General features: G+C 41.1%; 1 protein-coding gene across 2 annotated transcripts in view; it reads right to left on the bottom strand.

Annotated features, from left to right (window-relative positions):
* Positions 1–23355, bottom strand: part of KATNAL2 (katanin catalytic subunit A1 like 2) — a 108931-nt gene that overhangs the window by 60452 nt on the left and 25124 nt on the right. For both annotated transcript variants that reach the window (XM_004020529.6, XM_060405265.1), the window contains exon 2: positions 4396–4466. In XM_004020529.6, coding sequence (XP_004020578.4) covers positions 4396–4466 — 71 coding nt within the window. The remainder of the gene's footprint in view (positions 1–4395; positions 4467–23355) is intronic.

Raw genomic sequence — 23355 nt, 5'->3', positions numbered from 1 at the left:
GCGACTGAACAACAATACTGGCTCCAGACTCTGTGTTTCTATCCTGCAAGCCCTTCCTACCACACCAACCCACCAGCCCTGGTTTTAGAGCAGACACTTGGCACTATGCTGCCCTTGGAAGTGCTTTCCATCAGTGAATGGTGGAAAGTGCAGAGCAACCCAGTGCCCACATGCAGACTGCCTGGCTCGCCGACTGCTCTTCTCTGGCTCTGCTGTCCACTCCCTTGCTACGTGGGGACACAGAGATTTAGCAGTTGAGCATCACCTGATTGTTCTGCCTGCCAACTAGGTGTGGGGGCCAGGGATTCATTTCTCTGGCCAGAGACTGGTGATGAGCCATTTTCTCAATAAAATTTAAACCCCCAACACCAAAAAGAGAAGTGTCTGATAAAACTGTGTTTCAAAGTAAGTGGACTGAGAAATGTTTGTTAAAGATGATGCAGTTCATCATGTTTCAGTTCAGTTCAGTAGCTCAGTCGTGTCCGACTCTTTGCGACCCCATGAACTGCAGCACACCAGCCCCCCTGTCCATCACCAACTCCCAGAGTCCACCCAAACTCATGTCCATCACCCAGTCGGTGATGCCATCCAACCGTCTCATCCTCTGTCGTCCCCTTCTCCTCCCGCTTTCAATCTTTCCCAGCATCAGGGTCTTTTCAATGAGTCAGCTCTTCACTTCAGGTGGCCAGGGTATTGGAGTTTTAGCTTCAACATCAGTCCATCCAATGAACACTCAGGACTGATCTCCTTTACGATGGACTGGTTGGATCTCCGTGCAGTCCAAGGAATTCTCAAGAGTCTTCTCCAACATCACAGTTGAAAAGCATCAATTCTTCGGCGCTCAGCTTTCTTTATAGTCCAGCTCTCACATCCATACATGAGTACAGGAAAAAATATAGCTTTGACTAGACGGACCTTTGTTGGCAAAGTAATGTCTCTGCGTTTTAATATACTGTCTAGGTTGGTCATAACTTTGCTTCCAAGGAGTAATCGTCTTTTCATTTCATGGCTGCAGTCACCATCTGCAGCGATGTTTACCATGTTCATCATGTTTACCATGAGAAAAACAGCCATTTCCAAAATTTTGATGTAACATATTATAAGAAAGGCCACATTTTGTAATTGAAGATCTAATGTGGTCAGTCCAAGGGAGAAATATTACTCAGTAACAAAGTTTGTTCAAAAGTGCTGTTAAAAAAAAAAAAAAATTGCTGGGACTTCCCTGGTGGCACAGTGGGATAAGAATCTGCCTGCCAATGCAGGGGACTCAGGTTTGATCCCTGCTCCGGGAAGATTCCATGTGCCATGGAGCAACAAATCCCGTGCGCCACAAATACTGAGCCTGTGTACGGCAACGACTGAAGCCTCCTCTGCAACACGAGAAGCTACTTTCGTGAAAAGCCCACGGACCACAACAAAGAGGAGCCCCTGCTTGCCGCAACTAGAGAAAGCCCTCTTAAAGCAATGAAGACCCAATGCAGCCAGAAATAAATAAGTAAACAAAAAGAATTTTTAAATGCTGTTAACTTAGTGAACGAACTTATGGTTGCTAGGGGGAGGGGGAGAGGGATAATTTGGGAGTTTGGGATGGACATGTACACACTGCTATATTTAAAATGGATAACCAACAAGGAACTACTGTTTGGCACATGGAACTCTGCTCAATGTTATGTGGTACCCTGGATGGGAGAGGAGTCTGGGGAGATTGGAGATATGTATAACAGAAGGCTGAGTCCCCTTCGATGTTCATCTGAAACTATCACAACTTTGTTAACTGGCTATACTCCAATATAAGATAAAAAGTTTTTAAAAAATGCTGTGTTATAATCCATCACCAAAAAGGATGCCTTTGAAATTTTGGCAAAAAAAAGAAAAAACCTCCACGATAAAAAGTCAAATCTTTCAATAACAAAAGAATGCTTCACTATAGTTGTAAAGATTTCATTTTCTGACTTTAAAAAGCCATCTTTTTTTTTAACAAAAAATATGACACACATACATTTTTATTTTCCTGAGGTAATCCTCAAACAAAAACAAGTCTTCCACACCAGAGCAGAGGAATCAGACCCTGAAGACTTTGGGGGCAAGACAGGCCTGCAAAGTGCCCCCACTTAGACCCAGGAGACTTCCAGCAAGTTCCTAGATGCCCCTAAGCCTCAATTTATTCAAATGTAAAGGGGGGACCCTAATACTACTTCCCTTGGAGCTTAAAAGAAAAATTCCTCAAGGTCTCTTCTCCTTGGGAGGGCACTGCTGCTGCTAAGTCACTTCAGTAGCGTCCGACTCTGTGTGACCCCATAGACAGCAGCCCACCAGGCTCCCCGTCCCTGGGATTCTCCAGGCAAGAACACTGGAGTGGGTTGCCATTTCTTTCTCCAATGCATGAAAGTGAAAAGTGAAAATGAAGTCGCTCAGTTGTGTCCAACTCTTAGCAACCCCATGGACTGCAGCCTCCTCCGTTCATGGGATTTTCCAGGCAAGAGTACTGGAGTTGGGTGCCATTGCCTTCTCCATGGGAGGGTGCTAGATTTATTTATTTAAAACAGCTGCTGCTGGCACAGATCAGAGAAACAAGCATCAGCTCTCACTTCCGTCCCAGCCACCTCCTACCCTCCAGCTTGCCTTCCTACCTCAACACTAGGGTTACTAGACTCTCAGCTACAGTAGATCTCCTATTTCACGGACAGCTATGACATTTATCGGAGGAAGAGATGCTCATTCAGTCTTTTGGGAAAATACCAGCAGCTGGCTGGTTCTTTGTGCTCTAAAGAAAGGTTTCTCCATCGGGGCGTCATTGACATTTGGGGTTGTCCTGTGCATCTGACGGAGAAGGTAATGGCATCCCACTCCAGTACTCTTGCCTGGAAAATCCCATGGATGGAGGAGGCTAGTAGGCTGCAGTCCATGGGGTTGCTAAGAGTCGGACACGACTGAGTGACTTCACTTTCACTTTTCACTTTCATGCATTGGAGAAGGAAATGGCAACCCACTCCAGCATTCTTGCCTGGAGAATCCTGGGGACCGGGTAGCCTGGTGGGCTGCCATCTGTGGGGTTGCACAGAGTCAGACATGACTGAAGTGACTTAAAATGTGCATCTGAAGGGCGTTCAGCAGCATCCTGGCCTCTTCCCACTAGATGCCAGTACACCACTCAGAAGGACTCCAGACGCTGCCAAATATCCTCTCAGTGGTTCTCCAGGTTGAGAAGCACTGCTTTAACGCAAATGTTTTCAGCCCTAACCCTGAAACCTGAATATTTTCTTCCAGGATGAAAATTAAAAGGAAAGGAAACTCTAAAGAGTAGCCTTCGGGGACTTCCCTGGTGGACCAGTGGTTAAGACTCTGAGTTTAACAGGGGGCGAGGGTTTGATCCCTTATTGGGGAACTAAGATCCCACATGCAGTGCAGTGCATCAGTCAAAGTAAAATAAAAAATGAATTAAAAAGAGGAGCCTTCAGATACTTTGCAGGCTCTCTTCCTCTCCCAACACCCAGTATACCAGCAGTCCTCATTGTAAGTGCTCGCACATTTTTTTCTAGTTGCACAGTCATGCGACCCCATGGACTGCAGCCCGCCAGGCTCCTCTGTCCATGGAATTCTCCAGGCAGCAGTACTGCAGTGGGCTGTCATTTCCTTCTACAATGCTCTCACATTTTCAAATAGGGTAGGTGGCCAAACTCAAATGCTTCCCAATTTCCTCAGGAAAGAGAGTTGAGTACAAGTCATCCAGGTAAATGCAAAACCTTTATATTGAGGGAAGGAAAACTGAGGAATAAGAAAGTTTTCTTTGTGTGCCAGCAATGGGACTTCAGAAATCTTATTAAAAGGCCTACACCATCTTCAAACCTGAATGGGAAAGGGCAAGTATCCCATGAACTGGGTAGCTTTGTTAATAAAATTTTTTTTAAATGTACAATGTGAAAAATATCTAGACAAATGAGACAATAAAAATGTGTCTAGGTTGCTGGAGGTGGGACTGGGACACTGATAGGTAGGGCACAAGAGATTTTTAGAGCAGAGAAGCTATTCTGTACGATACTACAAGGGTGGATATGTGACATCATGCCTTTGTCAAAACTTGTAGAACTATATGACACAAAAGTGAACTCTGACATAAACTACGGACTTTAGTAATAATATATCAATATTGACTCATCAAGTGCAATAAATGTACACACCAATGTAAGCTGTAACAGGGGACACGAGGCAGGGTGGGGGATTGCTGATATATGGGAGTTCTCGCCCATATACCAGAAATTTCTGCTCAATTTTTCAGTAAATCGAAAACTGCTCTAAAAAAAAAGTTATTAATTGCTTTTAAAAGTGTGTATCTGGAAAAGCAGAGGTCAGAGAAAGAGAGGAATCATCTCTGTAAATATCTGTAATGTAACATACCCTTCTTGTGTTAAGTAATGCAAAATCAAAATCAGAAGATTTTTTCGTCGTGCTTCTGTCCTCATCTCGCACTGTGAACAAAAAAGAAAATGCAGATGGGATGACAATGAAATATAACACTCCTTGTATAGCAGTAAACCCTTGAAGGTAATTGTAACCTGTCAAAAGCAAGAAGCATAACTTAAAGCCTGCAAGGTAGTTTGGGGTCTCTAAGGATATATAAAGTTGTTTTTCCATTGTTAATTTTCTTCTCAGAGCTGCCTTCTCAATTGTAAACTGAAGGTACAATGATCTCAATTGGGATTGCACTTGACTAGTTCACTTCTTACTGCCAAACTAATTGGCATTTTATTGCTTATCACTAAAGGAACAAATATATACACATTTATTTGGACCAGGTGAAGGAAAGTGATGTTAAAAGATAAGCTCTTTTGCAGTCTTATGGACTGTAGTTTGCCGGGCTCCTCTGTCCATGAGATTTCCCAGGCAAAAATACTGGAGTGGGTTGCTACTTCCTTCTCCAGGGGATATTTGAGACTGAGGGATCAAACCTGCATCTCCTGAATTGGCAGGCAGATTCTTTACCACTGAGCCACCAGGGAAGCCCCTAAATTCACCCAGGATCCCACCCAGACCCTGCACAAACATGGAGATGATGTGAGAAGGAAATGGCAACCCACTCCAGTGTTCTTGCCTGGAGAATCCCAGGGACAGGGGAGCCTGCTGGGCTGCTGTCTATGGGGTCACACAGAGTTGGACACGACTGAAGCGATTTAGCAGCAGCAGCAGCAGCAACACACTATTGTAAATCAATTATCCTTCAATTAAAAATAAATAATTTTTTTTTTAAATTGTGGAGATAAGTTCAAACAAACTGCTCAGGAGAACCCCACCACTACCACCCCGGGCATTTAGAATATCCTCTTGAGTAGCAGGGGCCATTAAAGGGGACATTCCTGAATAACAATATCCTTATTCAAACTGAATGAAGCTGTACTTTTATTCATAGTATTAATGTGCATTAGCAGTATTAATTACATTATCTGGTATCTCACATTCCCTTAAAATGTATTCATAAAACATTGACTTTCACTAATACTTCCCTTATTTGAAAATGCTTACCTTTATCTAAAGAGAACACAGGTAAGAACTGGATAAAAGCAAGAAAGGCACAAGTGGCCCAAATTATATCATAAAATCTAGGCACAAACACGATAATGACACATAGAAACTTTTCAGGCATTCATCCAAACTTTCTAAAAATTAATGTAATAAAATTGAAACATGCATTGTTGTTGTTCAGTTGCCCAACCATGTCCGACTCTTTGGGACCCCATGGACTGCAGCACTCCAGGCCTCACCATCTCCCAGAGTTTGCCCAAGTTCATGTTTATTCCATTGGTTATGCCGTCCAACCGTCTCATCCACTGACACTCTCTTCCTCTGCCCTCAGTCTTTCTCAGCATCAGGTACTTTCCCAATGTTCGCATCAGATAACCAAAATACTGGAGCTTCAGCTTCAGCATCAGTCCTTCCAGTGAATATTTAGGGTTGATCTCCCTTAAGATTGCCTGGTTTGATCCCCTTGCTGTCCAAGGGACTTTCAGGAGTCTTCTCCAGCACCATAGTTCGCAGGCATCAATTCTTTGGCAGTCTGCCATCTTTATGGTCCAGTTCTTACAACCATACGTGACCACTGGGAAAGACCACAGCCTTGACTATCCGGATCTTTGTTGGCAGAGTAATGTCTCTGCTTTTTAACACACCATCTAGGTTTGTCATCTCTTTCCTGACAAGAAGCAATTGTCTTCTGATTTCATGGCTGCAGTCATCGTCCCCAGTGATTTTGGAACCCAAGAAGAGGAAATCTCTCACTACTTCCACCTTTTCCCCTTCTATCTGCCACGCAGTAATGTGGCCAGATGCCATGAACTTAGTTTTTTTAATATTTAGTCTTAAGCCAACTCTTTTGAAAAAGGGACAGAGAATAAGAATAAGCTCTTGGAAGTTAAAAATATTATTGTCTAAATAAATCCTGTAGAATGGTTTAAAGACAAGGCCAAGAAAACTGCTCAGAAAATATTTTTTTAAAAAAAAAAGACCAAAAAATGGGACACTATAGGGGAAAAAAATCTTAAAAAATCAATCCAGGTTATGCCCCGTTAATACAGGTTCTTAAAAATAAACTAGAGAAAGCATAGAGGAATAATTTATCAAAGAAATAATAAAAGACATTTTATTTTAGAATGGAAGCATAAGAATGTCTGGTTTGACAACGGCAAGCACAGCGAATGGAAAAAGGCTGGTATAAACAAAGTTGTGTAATTTCAGAACACTGGAGTTAAAAAGATTCTAAGTTTCCTGGGAAGCAAAGATCCTTTACCTTCAAAGGATCAGGAGTAAGAAGGTTATGCCTTTTCAAAGGATCACATTTTTAAATAGAACAAAGACACTTTTAGCCATGCAAATTCTCAACCACATCTCCTTGTGTCTTTGCTTTCCTGGTGGTTTGGTGGTTGAGAATCCGGCTGCCAACGCAGGGGACACGGGCTCGACCCCTGGTCTGAGAAGATCCCACACGCCAAGGGACTTCTAAGCCTTCGCACCTTGACTATTGAGCCTATGCGCCAGAGCCCACGACCTGCAACTTCGGAAACCTGTGGTCTGCACAGGGGAGGGCACTGCAGTGAGAAGCCCACACACCTCAACCAAGAGTAGCCCCCACTTGCTGCAACTGAAGAAAGCCCTCATGCAGCAATGAAGACCCAGTATCGTGAAAAATAAACATATAAACCTTAAAAAAATAGTAAAAAACGGTAAAATTTATGTAATGTGTATTTTATCACAATGAAAAAGAAACTTAAAAAGGGATAAAATATAGCACTATTTGATTTTTAAATACCTGTATGCATGTTTTACACGATTTTTTTTTCCCCCTATAGTGTCCCATTGTTTGGTCTCTTTTTTTTTTCTTCTATTCTCTGGGCAATTTCCTTTGCCTTGTTTTCAAACTATTCTACAGAATTTATTTAGACAATAACATTTTTAATTTTCAAGAGCTTTTTCTTATGCTCTGATGTTCCTTTTCCAAAACATCTTGTTCTTGTTTTTTGAATACACCATTCTCTTATGATTCGGAGAAGGCAATGGCACCCCACTCCAGTACTCTTGCCTGGAAGATCCCATGGACGGAGGAGCCTGATGGGCTGCAGTCCATGGGGTCGTGAAGAGTCAGACACGACTGAGCAATTTCACTTTCACTTTTCACTTTCATGCATTGGAGAAGGAAATGGCAACCCACTCCAGTGTTCTTGCCTGGAGAACCCCAGGGACGGGGGAGCTTGGTGGGCTGCCATCTATGGGGTTGCACAGAGTCGGACAAGACTGAAGTGACTTAGCAGCAGCAGCATTCTCTTATGATTCAAAGTCAGTTATGTTCAATATTTGCTGTTTATATAGGCAAGTAAAACACTATTTTATAAAGATATCCACCCAAAATGATTCAAATAAAGTTTTGTTGCTTAAGGTGACAAGTTTTTATTCAGATTGCCAGAAAATACAGAAAATGAAGCAACTTGTGTTTCAAAGACCTTGTGAAGGAATCATAGTAAGTACTACTTTTTTTTTTTTTTTAATTTTTTATTTTAAAAATTTTAAAATCTTTAATTCTTACATGTGTTCCCAAACATGAGTAAGTACTACTTTTTAAACCAAAATTTGTTTTCTGCCATTCAAAGATAATTATTGCTTTCTAAAAATATAAATTTGCATTTTATCACCCAGTTTATACACATTTTATTGTTATTTTTTTAGTTAAACTTTTTTCTTTGAATTCAGGGTAAAATAAATAAAGCAAAAGTCCCCAGAAGTCTAAGAGAAAAGGAGATTAAAGGAAAATTATAATCCTTGAAGTAATAAAATATTTAACACAAAAAGTAGTGATTTAAACTGGGAGAAAATATTTACAAATGACACATTTGATAAAGAACTATTATTCAAAATATACAAAGAGCTCCTAAAATTCAACAATAAGAAAACAAAAAATACAATTGAAAATGGGCAAAAAAAAAAATGAACAAACACCTCACAAAAAAAGATATATGGATTGTCTAAACAAATATATGAAAAGATGCTCAACAACATATGTCATCAAGGAGTGGCAAATCAAAAAAACAAGATAGCACTGCACACCTATGAGAATGGTGAAAATCCAAAACACGAACACCACTAATACTGAGGAAGATGCAGAGCCATGGGAACTCTCATTCACCGATGGTGGGAATGCAGAATGGTACAGCCACTTTGGAAGACAGTTTGGTGGTTTCTTACAAAACTAAACATACACTTACCATATGATCCAGCTGCCATGCTCCTTGGAATTTACTCCAAAGAGTTAAAAACACATCTACACACAAACTTTCACTCTGAAGCTGCCGATGCAGCTTTATTCATTGCCAGAAACAATTAAAATACCCTTTCAGTGTGTGAATCAATAAAGTGCAGTACTTCTACACAATGGATTATCAGTACTTAAAAAAAAATACCAAGCCATAAAAAGGCATCAAGGAAACATGCATATTACTAAGTGAAAGAAGCCAATCTGAAAAGGTAACAATGGAAGAAACTTTCAAATACTGAGTTACAGAGAAGTCATTCTGACTAACACATGATTTGACTTAGTCTAGAATAGCCAGTCTGTAGCCTATCAGATATAAATTGTACATCTGCTTTAACCATTAAAGAAAAGAATGCTTTTAAAAATCAGAATGGAGTAACTGTGGTTCAAGCATCCAAAATGGAGCCTGGTGGCCATTGTGAATGTGGTTTCAGACAGGTTCTACATTACTAAGAACTTGAGTTTCTGAACAGTATAAGACTCAACACCACCACTAGCTATCCTCAAACCAGTATCTGCTAGCAGCTGCAACCATGTGGACCCCAACCAATCCTTCCTCCACAAGCACAGTTACTTCTTGCCAGTTCCAGTTATAATTCTTGATAAAGCTGCAACCTTCCAGTTTTTGCCTTTAAAAGCCTGCCCCATTTTGATCCTGCAGAATATAATTCAAATGCTTCTTGAATCTGTGTCTCCCAGGCTATAGTCCCTGGCTTGGCTCAAATAAACATTCTCTACTCTTATTACGGGATTGGCCAGGTGGCTCAGACAGTAGAGAATCTGCCTGCAATGCAGGAGACCAGGATTCGATCCCTGAGTTGGGAAGATCCCCTAGAGAAGGAAATGGCAATCTACTCCAGCATTCTTACCTACATGCATTCTTGCCTACAGCAATCTACAGTCCATGGGGTCGCAAAGAGTCGGACACGACTGAGCAACTAACACTTCACAACATTCCTATTATAGGTTGTTTATTGATTATTTATATCAACAGTTTCATACTGTATGATTTCACCTATGTGACATTCTGGAAAAAAAGCATAACTATGAAGACAATAAGAAGATCAGTGGGGAGAGACGGGGAGACAGAACACAGAGGCTTTCAGAGCGGTGAACTATTCTACATGACACTATCAAGGTAGCCATGCTGTCAAAACCGATAGTGTGTGCACCAAAGTGACTTTTAATGCAATGCAAACTATGTACTCTGAGTGATAAAGACATGTCAATGTAGATTCATCTGATGCAAGATATTGATGATGTAGGAGTTGTGGACATGTGAAGTGGGAGATATATGCAAATTCTCTGAACTTTCCACTCAATTTTGCTGTGAACCCAAAACTGCTCTATAAAAAAAAAATCTTTTTTTTTAATATGAATTGATTTTTAAACAAATATATCATATAATGCTGGGTTGGCCAAAAGTTCATTCTTTTTTTTTTCTGTAAACTGGATCTAAATAGCACTCAGCCGTCTTTAACTTCTTTGGAAACAATTTTGTCAGACTATTTTAACAGCAGTCATATCAGTGTGCAATTTTTTTTTAAAAGCATCAAAATTGGTGAATTTTTGTGTAGCCATTTTAATATTGAAGATGTATGAAAAAAGCAACATTTTTAGCATGTTATGCTTTACTATTTTGAGAAAGGTAAAAACTCAATTGAAACAAATAAAAAAAGTTTTTTGAAGTGTTTGGAGGTGAAAAAACATGTCAAAGGTGCTTTGTGGAGTTTTTTGCTAGACAATGCTCCACAGTCAAGTAGAACAGTTGAACCTGATAGAGATCAAATCAAGACATTAATTGCGAACTATCAATGTTACATCATACAGGAGACAACGGATATACTCAAAATATCCAAATCAAGCAATGAAAATAATTTGCACCAGCTTGGTTATGTTAATCACTTTGATGATTGGGTTCCACATAAGTCAAGTGGAAAAAAAAACCTTCTTGCCCATATTTCTGCATGCGATTCTCTACTTAAATGTAATGAAAACTGTCCATTTAAAAAAACAAACTGTGACGGGCAATGAAAAGCGGATACTGTACAATAATGTAGAACGGAAGAGATTATGGGGCAAGCGAAATGAACCACCCTATACCATTACCAAAGGCCAGTCTTCAACCAAAGAAGGTGCTGTTGTGTATATGGTGGGATCGGAAGGAAGTCCTTTATTAAGAGCTCCTTGTCAAAAACCTAACAATTAACTCCAACAAGTACTGCTCCCAATTAGACCAACTGAAAGCAGCACTCAACAAAAAGTGTCCAGCATCAGTCAACAGAAAACACATAATCTTCCATCAAGGTAACAAAAGACCACATATTTCTCTCATGACCAGGCAAAAACTACTAAAGCTTGGCTGGGAAGTTCTGATTCATCCAATGTATTCACCAGACATCGTACCTTTGGATTTCCATATATTTTGGTCTTTACAAAATTCTCTTAATGGAAAAAAATTCAACTCCCTAGAACTGTAAAAAGCGCCTAGAAGAGTTCTTTGCTCTAAAAGAGAAACAGTTTTGGGACTATGGAATTATGAAGTTGTCTGGAAAATGCCAGAAGATAGTGGAAGAAAACAGTGAGTACATTGTTCAATAAAGTTCCTGGTGAAAATGAAAAATATGTCTTTTATTTTTACTTTAAAATTGAAGGAAATTTTTGGCCAATTCAATATATTTAAACTGAGTCACCCTTCAAAATAGTCACCTTAGTAGGTCACGCTTTTATTCCATTGATCAAAACATTTCTGAAACTCTTCTTTTAAAATCATCTTCAATGTAGATTCATCCCTGTTAGCTCAGATGGTAAGGCATCTGCCTGCAATGCAGGAGACCTGAGTTTGATCCCTGGGTCGGGAAGATCCCCTGGAGAAGGAAATGGCAACCCACTCCAGTACCCTTGCCTGGAAAATCCCATGGACGGTGGAGCCTGGTGGGCTACAGTCCAGAGGGTAGCAAGGAGTCGGACATGACTGAGCGACTTCACTTCACTTCATCCTCCCCTAGCCCACATTTACAAAAATAATATGTGGCCCTGTAGAAAAGTGGAATAATGCATAAATGCACAAGAAAAAAAATAAGGTATTTTGGTTACATTCTTTCCATCTTCTTACAAAATAGGCTTCTCATGTGTTTTGATTAGCTGTGTTTTTCTCCTTAAAAATACTTTGTAAATATTTTCCCAGTTATTAAAAGTTTTAATGACTGCACTGAAATCATCATAACTTAATCACCCCTCAGCTGTTGGAGAGTCCTCTTGTTTGAAGTTGGGCCTCACCAAATTTAAGAACACCCTTTATTAGCAGCTTTGAGTGTTTCTAAAGTCCAAATTTGCCCTCAGGGATAGATCTGATAACATTAAGAGTTTTAAAAGCAGATGACAGGCCACTCTTTAAAAATGACCCTGGGTACATCTCCCCCTCTGTCCTTGAAGAAATCTGTGGCATCAGGGTGAGTTAAAAAACTGGAAAGCAACTTACCAAGGCAAGATAAAGAATCAAGAAGGGAATTACAGTAATCTTTGCTATGCTTTAATCTGTTATTATGAAATATATAATTCATATAGAAGAGTATAAAACATCCATTCCTTTTTAATAATAATAATAACAGGCTTCACTCTGGTTAAAGCCCAGAACACATTCTGTGTCTTAGAAACCCCCTCACTGTTCCTTTCAGACGTTTCCCCTCCTCCCACCAGAGGTAACTTCCATCCCAATTTTTATGCTGAGCATTCCCTTTCTCTTTATGGTTTTACCAACTATGTGAAAGTGAAGGTCGCTCAGTCGTGTCCGACTCTTTGTGACCCGGTGGACTATACAGTCCGTGGAATTCTCCAGGCCAGAACACTGGAGTGGGTAGCCTTTCCCTTCTCCAGGGGATCTTCCTGACCCAGGAATCGAACCAGGGTCTCCTGCACTGCAGAATTCTTTACCAACTGAGCTATCAGGGAAGCCTACCGTATATCCTTAAAAAAACACTGTAGATAGTTTTCACATTTTTTAATATTCAAAAATATTTACTCACGATCACATTTTAAAGAACTGAAGAGTCTATTACTAAGAGAATGAGTAAACACTGTGTGACACATTCTTCTTTTAACTTAACTTTTGCGTGTGTTAGTCCCTCAGTCATGCCCGACTCTGTGACCCCACAAACTAACCCGCCAGCCTTCTCTGTCCATGGAATTCTCCAGGCAAGAACACTGGAGTGGATTGCCATTCCCTTCTCCAGAGGATCTTCCCAACCCAGGGATCAAACACTGGTCTCCTGCATTGCAGGCAGATTCTTTACTGTTTGAGTTACAGGGAAGTCCTTTAAATGTATACAGCCTCCCTGCTGGGGAATCAAACCCCTGTCTCCCACATGACAGGTGCAGATATTCACTGCTATACTAATGAGGAAGGGCCTTTTTATTGGCCGATAATTGCTTTTATTGGAGGATAATTCACTTTTTTATTGGAGGAGAATTGCTTTACAACGTTGTGGTGGTTGCTGCTGTTCATCAATATGAATCAGTCATAATTTTACACATCTCCCCTCTCTAAAACCTCTCTCTCTCCCCATTCCACCCCCTTGAGGTCGTCACAGAGCACCAGGCTGGGCTCTGTGTGTTACAGAGCAGTTTCCTGCTAGTTATCTATTTCACACATGATGGTGAACACATGTCAATGTTACTTTCTCAATTTCTCCTAGCCTCTCCACCCCAGCTGGGTCCATCAGTCCGTTCTCTAGGTCTGTGTCTCCATTTCTTCCCTGTAGACGGGTTCATCAGTTCTATTCTTCTAGAATATGTCGTTTAGATAGCGTACATATATATATACTGTATATATATGCCTGGAGAATTCCATGGACACAGAAGCCTAGCAGGTTAGTTTGTGGGGTCGCAAAGAGTCGGATACGACTGAGGGACTAACACACACACAAAAGTTACATTTAAAAAAGAACGTATCACACAATGTTATTTATCTCTTAATGATAGACTCTTCAGTTCGTTAAAATGTGATCACGAGTAAATATTTTTGGCTTTCCTGCTGGCTCTGTCAGTAAAGAGTCTGCCTGCAGTGCAGGAGACCTGGGTTCAATCCCTGGGTTGGGAAGATCCCCTGGAGAAGGGAATGGCAACCCACTCCAGTATTCTTGCCTGGAGAATTTGATGGACAGAGGAGCCTGGCGGGCTACAGTCCATGGGGTCACAAAGAGTTGGACACGACTAAGTAGCTAACTTAATATATATATTTGTTTTTCTCTTTACTTTACTCTGTATAACAGACTGTAGGTTTAGGTTTTCATATTTTTTAACATTATGTGAATAGAATTCACATTTATTTCTTCTTGTGACTACTTTTATTTCACAGTATGTAATTTCTCCCCCCCTCCCCCAAAAAAGTTCATATCAAAGTAAGAGTTTAGGTATAATGCAGCTATTTCATAACATCTTTATTCAATTATCTGCTTCCACTGCTTTCTAATCTGTGGGCATAATTTTAGTGTCTTAGAGGGTTGCTATCTTAAGGCTTCTCAAGGTAACTCTTCTGTTTCCCAGAAAATAGAAGTATCCTGTAGTGCTAAGCTTTTCTCATTTATCAAAATTAGTCTTGGTTATCCAAGGCTCTTTTTTGGTAAATCGATTTGCCTCACCTATAGTGCCATCTAGTGTATGAGGAGGGGAAGCACTTCCTGAATTTTGCTCTTTAGTGGCTAAATCATATTTGACTCTTGGAGAGGCCACAGACTAGAGTACGCCAGTCTTCCTTGTCCTTTACTCAGACTTAAGTCAAGTCGGTGATGCCACCCAACCATTTCATCCTCTGTCCCTCTTCTCTTCTTGCACTTGATCCTTCCCAGCACTGGGGTCCTTTCGTGAAATTTGGGTAGTTCCGAAGGACTGTTTACAGAATAAAGATGATCAGCATAAAATTCAGTTCAAATCAAGCTTGCAAAATAAAAACTAAAACTGCATGTTAAACAAGCAAGATTGACGGAATACGTTTCTAAATCTCCACATTCTCAAACTCACACTTGAGGGTTTGACTCAGAACCTAGGTCTCTGGCTCCCAGGCCAGTGACCTTCCCTCCATCAATTCCTCCCCTGCATTAACCCCGACTCATCAATGTCCATTCCCACCCCTGCAAATTCACGAGACCAAAGAGAAATTGCTGTTTTAATTTGTCAAAAATGGTGTGCCAAATTTGCCAAAATCAAACAACTATGGTTACCAGTAAGTCTTGGCTGACCTCACATTAGTAACAAATGGTGTCCCTGACAGGTCCTCAAACTGAATCTCACAATTTTAGTGACCATTTCAGAGCAACTACTGGCCAGGCCTCAGTTAATTAGTCACTCTGCTGCACCGGGAGAAGTGTATCTCGTAGGGGATTATGCCTTTAGCTCCAGAAAAGTTACAGTCCTGCTGTACCTGAAGCTCGTCTGTTTCATTTGTAAGCAACGGTTTTTGAGAACAAAAGGATCTGAATTAAAGAGCCGTGAAAGCCATAGACATCCCCAGAGGGACTACACCGGACACTAACTGTGACCATGTCTACCTGGGCAGTGTTTTGCAAAACTGTGGGTGTCTGCCAGCATCGGGGTCAGCGTTTGGTGGCAACTCAACAGCTATTAGTTACTTTGTTCATAGAGTTCAGAGTCCCTCCATGCTCCACTCTGGAAGTACGAGTTTCTTCGTAATCTAAACACGAACTCGTGTTCTCTTGTGACTAAGATGCTTAGAAAAGACAGGGGTGTTTTCCTTGTGCTCCTCAGTATGACACGCACTGCTCTGGCTTTGGCTGGTAGCCCTGAATTTCCTAAAGGTGCTCACCTGGGTAGAGCCCATGTTTATTTACAGATTTATACCACGATCACTATAATAATCTTAAAATATCTTCATTACTCCCCAAAGAAACTCTGCACCCCTTAGCCGTCACCCCTTGTCCTTAAAAGCCATAGGACTGTACATTTAAAATGGGTGAGTTGCATGGTATATGAATTATATCTCAACAAAGCTGTCTTAAAATACATAAAAACGGAGAGAGGTAGGGAGAAAAAGGCTAAAATGAATGTAAATAATTTGAGTAACTGTTTTAGTAATATAAAATAAATGATATTACTGGAAATACAAATGATTTCATGTAATATTCTGAAGTTACTCAAAATGGAAATGGGAGGCTGCTTATTACCCAAACGATTATGAGGGTGTCCTTACTGCCTGGATGGCAGAGCTGGGTCATATCTTAGAATGTGGCAACGATGCTCGTTTACTTGTTCTGATGAACTGGCTGTAACAAACTTGCTGAGTCAATGTGACTACAGGATAGAGTCCCCAGAAAGAAAAGAACACACAAAATCATCTAAGCAGATATTCCCTTCATATGTTTTCTTTATGGTTGTATCAAAAAGCTTGCTGTGCACAGAAAATTTAAGAAACCACCTTAAGTATCATTAATATTTCTTCAGTGCATCTGGACAAAAATATTACCTTCTTTCGAAAAGAGTCTCAAAAATTTTTAATGCAGAAATTTTAAAGATTTTACCCAGCTAATATTCAGAGCAGGCAAGGTATGAAAGAATATGTACTCAGATACAGTTGGTAGGAATATAAACTAGTACAACATTTTTACAGAGCGACATGAAACACATGCCCACCAACTCACAATTCGACACCTCACCATTTATGCAAGATCAATTAATTACACTACATTATAGAAATGGTTCACATGTGCAAAATAATTAATGTTCAAGGATATTTAATAAAGCATTATGCACATTCTCCTCTGAAATGAGAAATATCTAAAACGCTAGTGGTAAAGAATCCACCTGCCAATGCAGGAGATACAAAAGATTTAGGTTCGATCACTGGGTCAGGAAGAGCCCCTGGAGTAGGAAATGACAACCTGCTGCAGAATTCTAGCCTAGAAAATTCCATGGACAGAGGAGCCTGGCAAGTTACAGTCCATGGGGTCACACAGAGTCGGACATGATGGAGCACGCGCGCACACACACACACAGAAAATGTCCATTAGAGGTTAAATAAATCATGCTACAGGCTTACGAAGGATCACTATGCCCCAATACAAAGAACAAAGTAGACCTATATACACTGACAAGGAAAGATTTTGAAGACATAGTGTTTTCTCCCCACCCACGTAGTGTTTTCTCCCCACCCACGTACTATCTGTCCACTCCCAAGTAGAAAGAAAGTTTGAATTAAAGGTAGTGTTTGGACTTCCCCAGTGGTACAGTGGTTAAGAATCTGCCTGCCAGCCCAGGGCACACAGGTTCGATCCCTGGTCCAGGAAGATCCCACATACTGTGGGACACCACAGCTGCTGAAGCTGTGCCCTAGAGCTTGTGCTCTGCAACAAGAGAATCTGAAATGAGAAGCCCTCTCACCTCAACGAAGAGTAGTCCCCACTCGCCTCAACTAGAGAAAGGCTTCGTGCAGCAACGAGGGCTCAACGCAGCCAAAAATAAATAAATAACTTTTTAAAATATAAAGGTAATGTTTAAACTGGACAAAGAAAAACTTCGATTAATACAAAAAGTTTAAAAGGAAACGTTTAGCTTTCCACCCAACCACTATTGCTAATTTCTCATGTAATTGTTCTGAATATATCAATATATATATCAATATATCAATGATTCCATTTTTGTAAATACTCTTCTAAATTTGCAAAAATGGAATCATTTTGTGTATACTGTTTGGCACCTTGCCTTTTCCCCCATTTAATAATATGTCTTGAACATCTCTGTATGTAAGCAAATGCAGATCTACCTAATTCTAAGACATACGTAGTGAAAGTGAAAGTGAAGTCACTCGGTCATGTCTGACTTTTTGCAACCTCAAGGACTGTAGCATATTTTCCAGGCAAGAGTACTGGAGTGGGTTGTCATTTCCTTCTTCAGGGTCTCTCCCTGACCCAGAGATCAAACCTGGGTCTCCTGCATTGCAGGCAGACACTTTACTGTCTGAGCTACCAGGGAAGCCCAAGACATATGTAAGGTGAAAAGGTATCTACATATCTAATATTTTTTTTCCTTTCTTTCTCTCTGAGTGAAAGAGTGTGGATGTGTATTTCTCTGATTTGGTGAAAAACTTAGCTATGTAGTACCTCTGGGTAGAGGAATGGGATGAGGGTACAGCAACTCCATTTTTTTTTCTTTTTATCCAGAGGTTCTGAATTGTTTAATACTTTGGCAAGTACAAAGCAAGGAAACCCAATAGGCTGGATTCTACTGTTCACAGATCAAAAAATGTCTATGCTAAGGAATTCCATCATCGCCTTGGCAGATGAGCCACTCTGATATCAGGGTCCCTCCCCTCTTCCACATCAGTAGGTATGGGAGTGGGAAATGTCCTAACACTGATGCTGGCCTTGGGCGTTCAATTCACTAGGAGGGAAAGATCCAGCCAAAGGCACCCACAGGCATCTCCTCCTCCACACTACACTTCCCACTCCCTGTCCCCCTGACCTCGCATGCCTATACACCGAATATACAGATGCCTTTCATGTACATATACACTAAGGCAGAGAAATCTAGGGATCCAATTATCCACACACATATGGAGCGCCTTGGGTTTCACAGCTGCCCTCACCAAATGAGCTGAAGGATTTGTTAGAATAATTTCCTTCAAATTCCTTTTAGAATCCCTGCAGAGTCACTTAATCAGTGAATCACTGACCTAGTGAAATCCTGGTATACCAAGATGAATGGGAAGGCAAAGCTCTAACTCTTGGAATGGAGGGACTTCCGGATCCTGAGCTGATCTGAGCAATGTTGACCATATTCTTGACAAGACTATAAACGACCTGTCAGAGATGCTTGAGCAAAGTTTTACTAAATTCCTGGAAAACGGCAGCGTCTCAACTCCAGTCAAGAGTATTTCTAGGGTTTTACGGCTGGAATCACTAAGTCTGGCAAGTAGTCTCGCTCTCTACAGCAGATAATGGGGACTTAAGGACACGCTGTGGCTCAGTAACTTAGAATTCTTTGATCATGGGGTTGCTTCAAAAATGGCTTGCTTTCTATGCAGATTGTGAAACAGCTTATACTTGAGGTACCCAGGCCTTAAAATAAAATCACTACTTTTCCTGAGATAAGTTTGATGGAAATTCAGAATTTGTTAACAGCAGAAAAGAGAGCTAAGAAAACTCTATGGAAATACCTGGTATTAACTATTTAAGATATGTAATTACTTGAAACACAGAATGTCATCTTATAAATTTGTTAATTAAAAGTATTAAGTTTGCCAGATCTGTATCATCTTCTACTCATGTCATTCAAATGAACATAGAAAACTGTCTTCTGGATTAAAAGACTAAGAATAGGGCCACCACCAATGGTCGATTTAAACTGTAAAAGGTAACGTGACCCCGAAATGGACACAATTAGATGCTCAATTAATTTCTGTCTACCAAAGAAAGGAAGCCCAGAACTGAGCATCTAACCGAGGCGTCTCATTTGTCTCTGCTTCAATAATCTGCCTGTTTTCTACTTCCTTCATTTCCTTTGTGGGCTATTGTGCAACAAAAGTGCCTCCATTATCAGATTCAAAATTGAATCCTATGATACTGTAGCCTGAGGAAAAGGAAGCATTGAATATCATTCCTAGCTTTAGACCCAGAAGATATTTAGGAAATGTTACTGTATATACACTACAAGCAGCATTAGCGCTTTTAATTTCTTTTTTACGGGTGCAATGGAGATTAATTTGCATGAGCTCGTTTCAATTTCTGTAATAAGATCCAAATTTTGCATTAAGCTTTCCATCTCAAAAACAAACAGTTAAAAAGGACACATTTCTTCTTTCAAATGTTTTTATTATAGTTCTCTTTTACAGTCTTTGCATCTAAAATTCACTTAAAAGCTTGAATATATATACCCATAAGTTCTAATTTGTTTTTTGTTTGTTTCCTGATTACCTCCTGTTTCTACCAGGAAACTTCCCAACTTTCAAATGCTGCTCAACTTGATAAAGCACTAGAACTACCAAAAGTGGTGTCTACAGATCCAAGAAAGGCATTTACTATACTTAATAAAAAATAAAATCAGAACCAGTCAGTTATGCTCAGGAACAGTGTTCCATGAAGGGAGGCATGTACAGTCAATCCTGAGTATGAATTGGTTATAAAATTGGGGATTTCAGGGAAGTATAAAGCCTATTGAAATACAGAGGACTTTCTATGCCATGCCATTGTTATAAACACATAACCAGATTATGGAATCACAAGGTTTATGCTCTTGTCAAAAGCTCATGCTCAGACAGACTACTTTCTAGTTGCAACATAGCTGCATGATGGAAAGATCAGACTGCCATCCTGGTAAGGTGACATCACAGTCTGACCAGGCATAAAACAGCAGGTGAAACCTTGAGGAAACAATCAGACAACTACAGAAAGGGAGATGTTCTGCAGGACGATTGACATGGCTTCTTGAACAAGTCAGTGTCATTAAAAATAAAGGCGAATGGCCAAAATGGTGGAGGAGGAAGACCCTGCACCCACCTCCTCCCATGGGCACACCAAAATTACAACTACTTACAAAGCAACTATTGATGAGACCAGAAGAAGAGCAGGAAATGTTTTCTATAACTAAAGATAGAAAAGAAGGAGCCACAATGAGACAGGCTGGAGGAGTGGAGATGCTGTACAGTCAAGACCCATATCCATGGGTGGGCAGCCCATAAATGGGGGGATAATTACAACTGCTGTGGTTTTCCACAAGGAGTAAGGGGTTCAAGCTCCACATCATGATCTTTGAGTCCTGCACCAAGAAGATGAGCCGTTAGAATGTTTGGCTTTGAAGGCCAATGGGGCTTACTTTCAAGAGAGCCAGAGGGCTGTGGAAAATAGAGACCTCACCTCTTTTTTTATTTTTTTTTTTCCTTTGTGCACACAAAATCCCATATGTGCTGGGATCCAGGGCAGAAGCAATAATTTGAAAGAAGCCTGGGTCAGACCTCCCCGGTGATCTCTGAGAGCCTCCTGGAGAGGCAGGAAGACATGGGAGTTCACCTCGTAGACACAGACGCTGGTAGCAGCCGTTACTGGAAGCTCATTCTATCACAAGCACACTGTTGCTGACTAGTGCCATTCCAGAATCCTCCCTGGAGCTTGTTAGCATTGAGACTGGCCTCACCCACAAGCCTGTAAGCACCAGTACTGGGACACCTCAGGCCAAGTAGTTAGACAGGTGGGGATAAAACCCTACCCACCTTGCCCCAGGACCTGTCCCCCAGAACCCTCATACCAGTGAATCTGGGCTAGCCCCAGGACTCCAAGGGGCTCAGTCCCACCCATGGCAGGCTAGAACTAGCCCTGGGAAACCCCTGGCCCTGGGCCCATCCACCAGCAGGTCAATACCCAGCCCTAGGACCCCCAAGCCCCAGGATTCAGCCCCACTCACCAGCAAGCCAACACCTGTTTTCGGACACCCTGGACTCCACAGATAGCTGTGTCAGGAACAGGCCCCACACCAGCAGGCCATCTAATTAATTCAAGACACCCAGCCCTGCAACCAAGCATCCTAGGACCTGGCTCCACCCATCTTTGGACTAGCACTAGCCCCAGAACCCCTCAGGGCTTTGTACCCAGCTGCTTTGGGACCCAGCCTCACCCACCAGTGGCTAGCAGCTTCAGCACAGGCAACGAAACAATATGGTTTATAGCTATTTATATTGCTATATATATAGGGTTGCCATTTCCTTCTCCAGGGCATCTTCCTGACCCAGGGTTTGAACCTGGGTCTCCTGCATTCTAGGTAGACTCTCTACCATCTGAGCCACCAGGGAAGCTCTATATATAAAGCACCCAGGCCTACCAGACAACCCACAGTAGTCAGCCTGTCACAACATAAGGACCCACACGGCCCACATAGGGGAGAACCCTAAAGCATACAGCTCTTGCAACCAGAGGGAAGTGCACTGCTGACTGCTGGGAAACACAGGACATCTCCTGCAAAAGTCTACTTCTCCAAAGTCAGGAAATATAGCCAACCTACCAAATACACAGAAATAAAAACAGGAAATTAGGCAAAATGAAGTGACACAGGAATATGTTCCAAATGAAGGAACATGATAAAACTCCAGATGAACTAAGTGAGCTGGAGATAATCAATCTACCCAATAAAGAGCTCAAGGTTATAATTGTAAAGATGCTCAAAGAACTCAGGAGAAGATTAGGTGAGCAGAGTAAGAAGTTGAAAGTTATTAATAAGGGGTTAGAAATAAGGAAGAACCAAAGAAAGATAAAAACTACAATAAGTGAAATTTTAAAATATACTAGAAGTAATCAATAGTAGACTAAATGATACAGAGGAATGAATCCGTGAGCTGGAAAACAGAGTAGTAGAAATCACCCAGGTTGAACAGAAAAAAAAGAAAATTTAATGAAGAGAGTTTAAGACAACTCTTAAACATTAAGGTATTAACATTTGCATTATAGGGTCTCAGAAATAGGAGAGAGAGAGTGCGGCAGATAACTTATATGAAGAAATAATAGCAGAAAACTTCCCTGTGTAAAGAAATGGACATCAGGTCCAGGAATCACAGAGATTCCCAAACAGGATCAACCCAAAGAGGACCGCATCAACACAAACTGTAATAGAAGCAGCAAAAATTAAAGATAAAGAGAGAGATTAAAAATAGCAAGAGAAAAACAAAAAGTTAAGTACAAGGAAACTCCCATAATGTTATCAACTGACTTTTCAGCAAAAACTTTGCGGGACAGAAGGAACTGGCACAATATATTTAAAGAGATGAAAGGGGGAAACCTATAACCAAGAATACTCTCTCAGGCAATGCTTTCATTCAAATTCGATAGAATGATCAAAAAGTTTATAGACAAGCAAAAGCAAAAGGAGCTCAGCCCTCCCAAAACAGCTTTACAAGAAATGTTAAAGAGACTTCTTTAAGTGAAAAAGAAAAGACTGCTACTAGAACTAGGAAAATTATGAAAGGAAAAACCTCATGGGTAAAGGCACACAGACAATAAAGGCAGTGAATCAACCGTGTGTAAACCTAGTAGGAAGGTTAAAAGACAAGGGCTGAGTTTTCCTGGGGGTCTAGTGATTAAGAATCTGCTTGCCCACGCAGGGGAAATGGGTTTAACCCCTGGTTCAGGAAGATTCCACATGCTGTGCGGGGCAACTAAGCCCGTGCACCACAACTACTGAGCCCATGCACCGCAAGTACAGAAGCCTGTGTGCCCTAGAGCCGACGACCCACGAGAGAAACTACCACACGAGGAGCCCGTGCACAACGACAAGTAGCCCCCACTTGCTGCAACTAGAGAAAGCCCGTAGGCAGCAACAAAGACCCAATACAGCCAAAAGTTAGTAAATACATAAATCTTAACGAAAAGACAAGTGTAGTAAACTCATCTATATCCATATTAAGTAGTTAAGGGATAAAAATGATGTCAATCAATGCAAGAGACAGGGCACTCAGGGTCAGTGCACTGTGATGACACTGAAGGATGGGATGGCGGGCTGGTGGGAGGGAGTTCAGGACGGGGGACACATGTACACCCATGGCTGATTCATGTGACTGTATGGCAAAAACCACC

Source organism: Ovis aries, chromosome 23, assembly GCF_016772045.2.
Source record: "Ovis aries strain OAR_USU_Benz2616 breed Rambouillet chromosome 23, ARS-UI_Ramb_v3.0, whole genome shotgun sequence".
NCBI lineage: Eukaryota > Metazoa > Chordata > Mammalia > Artiodactyla > Bovidae > Ovis > Ovis aries.
The sequence above is the reverse complement of the archived record's forward strand: the minus strand, read 5'-3'. Positions and strand labels throughout refer to the sequence as shown.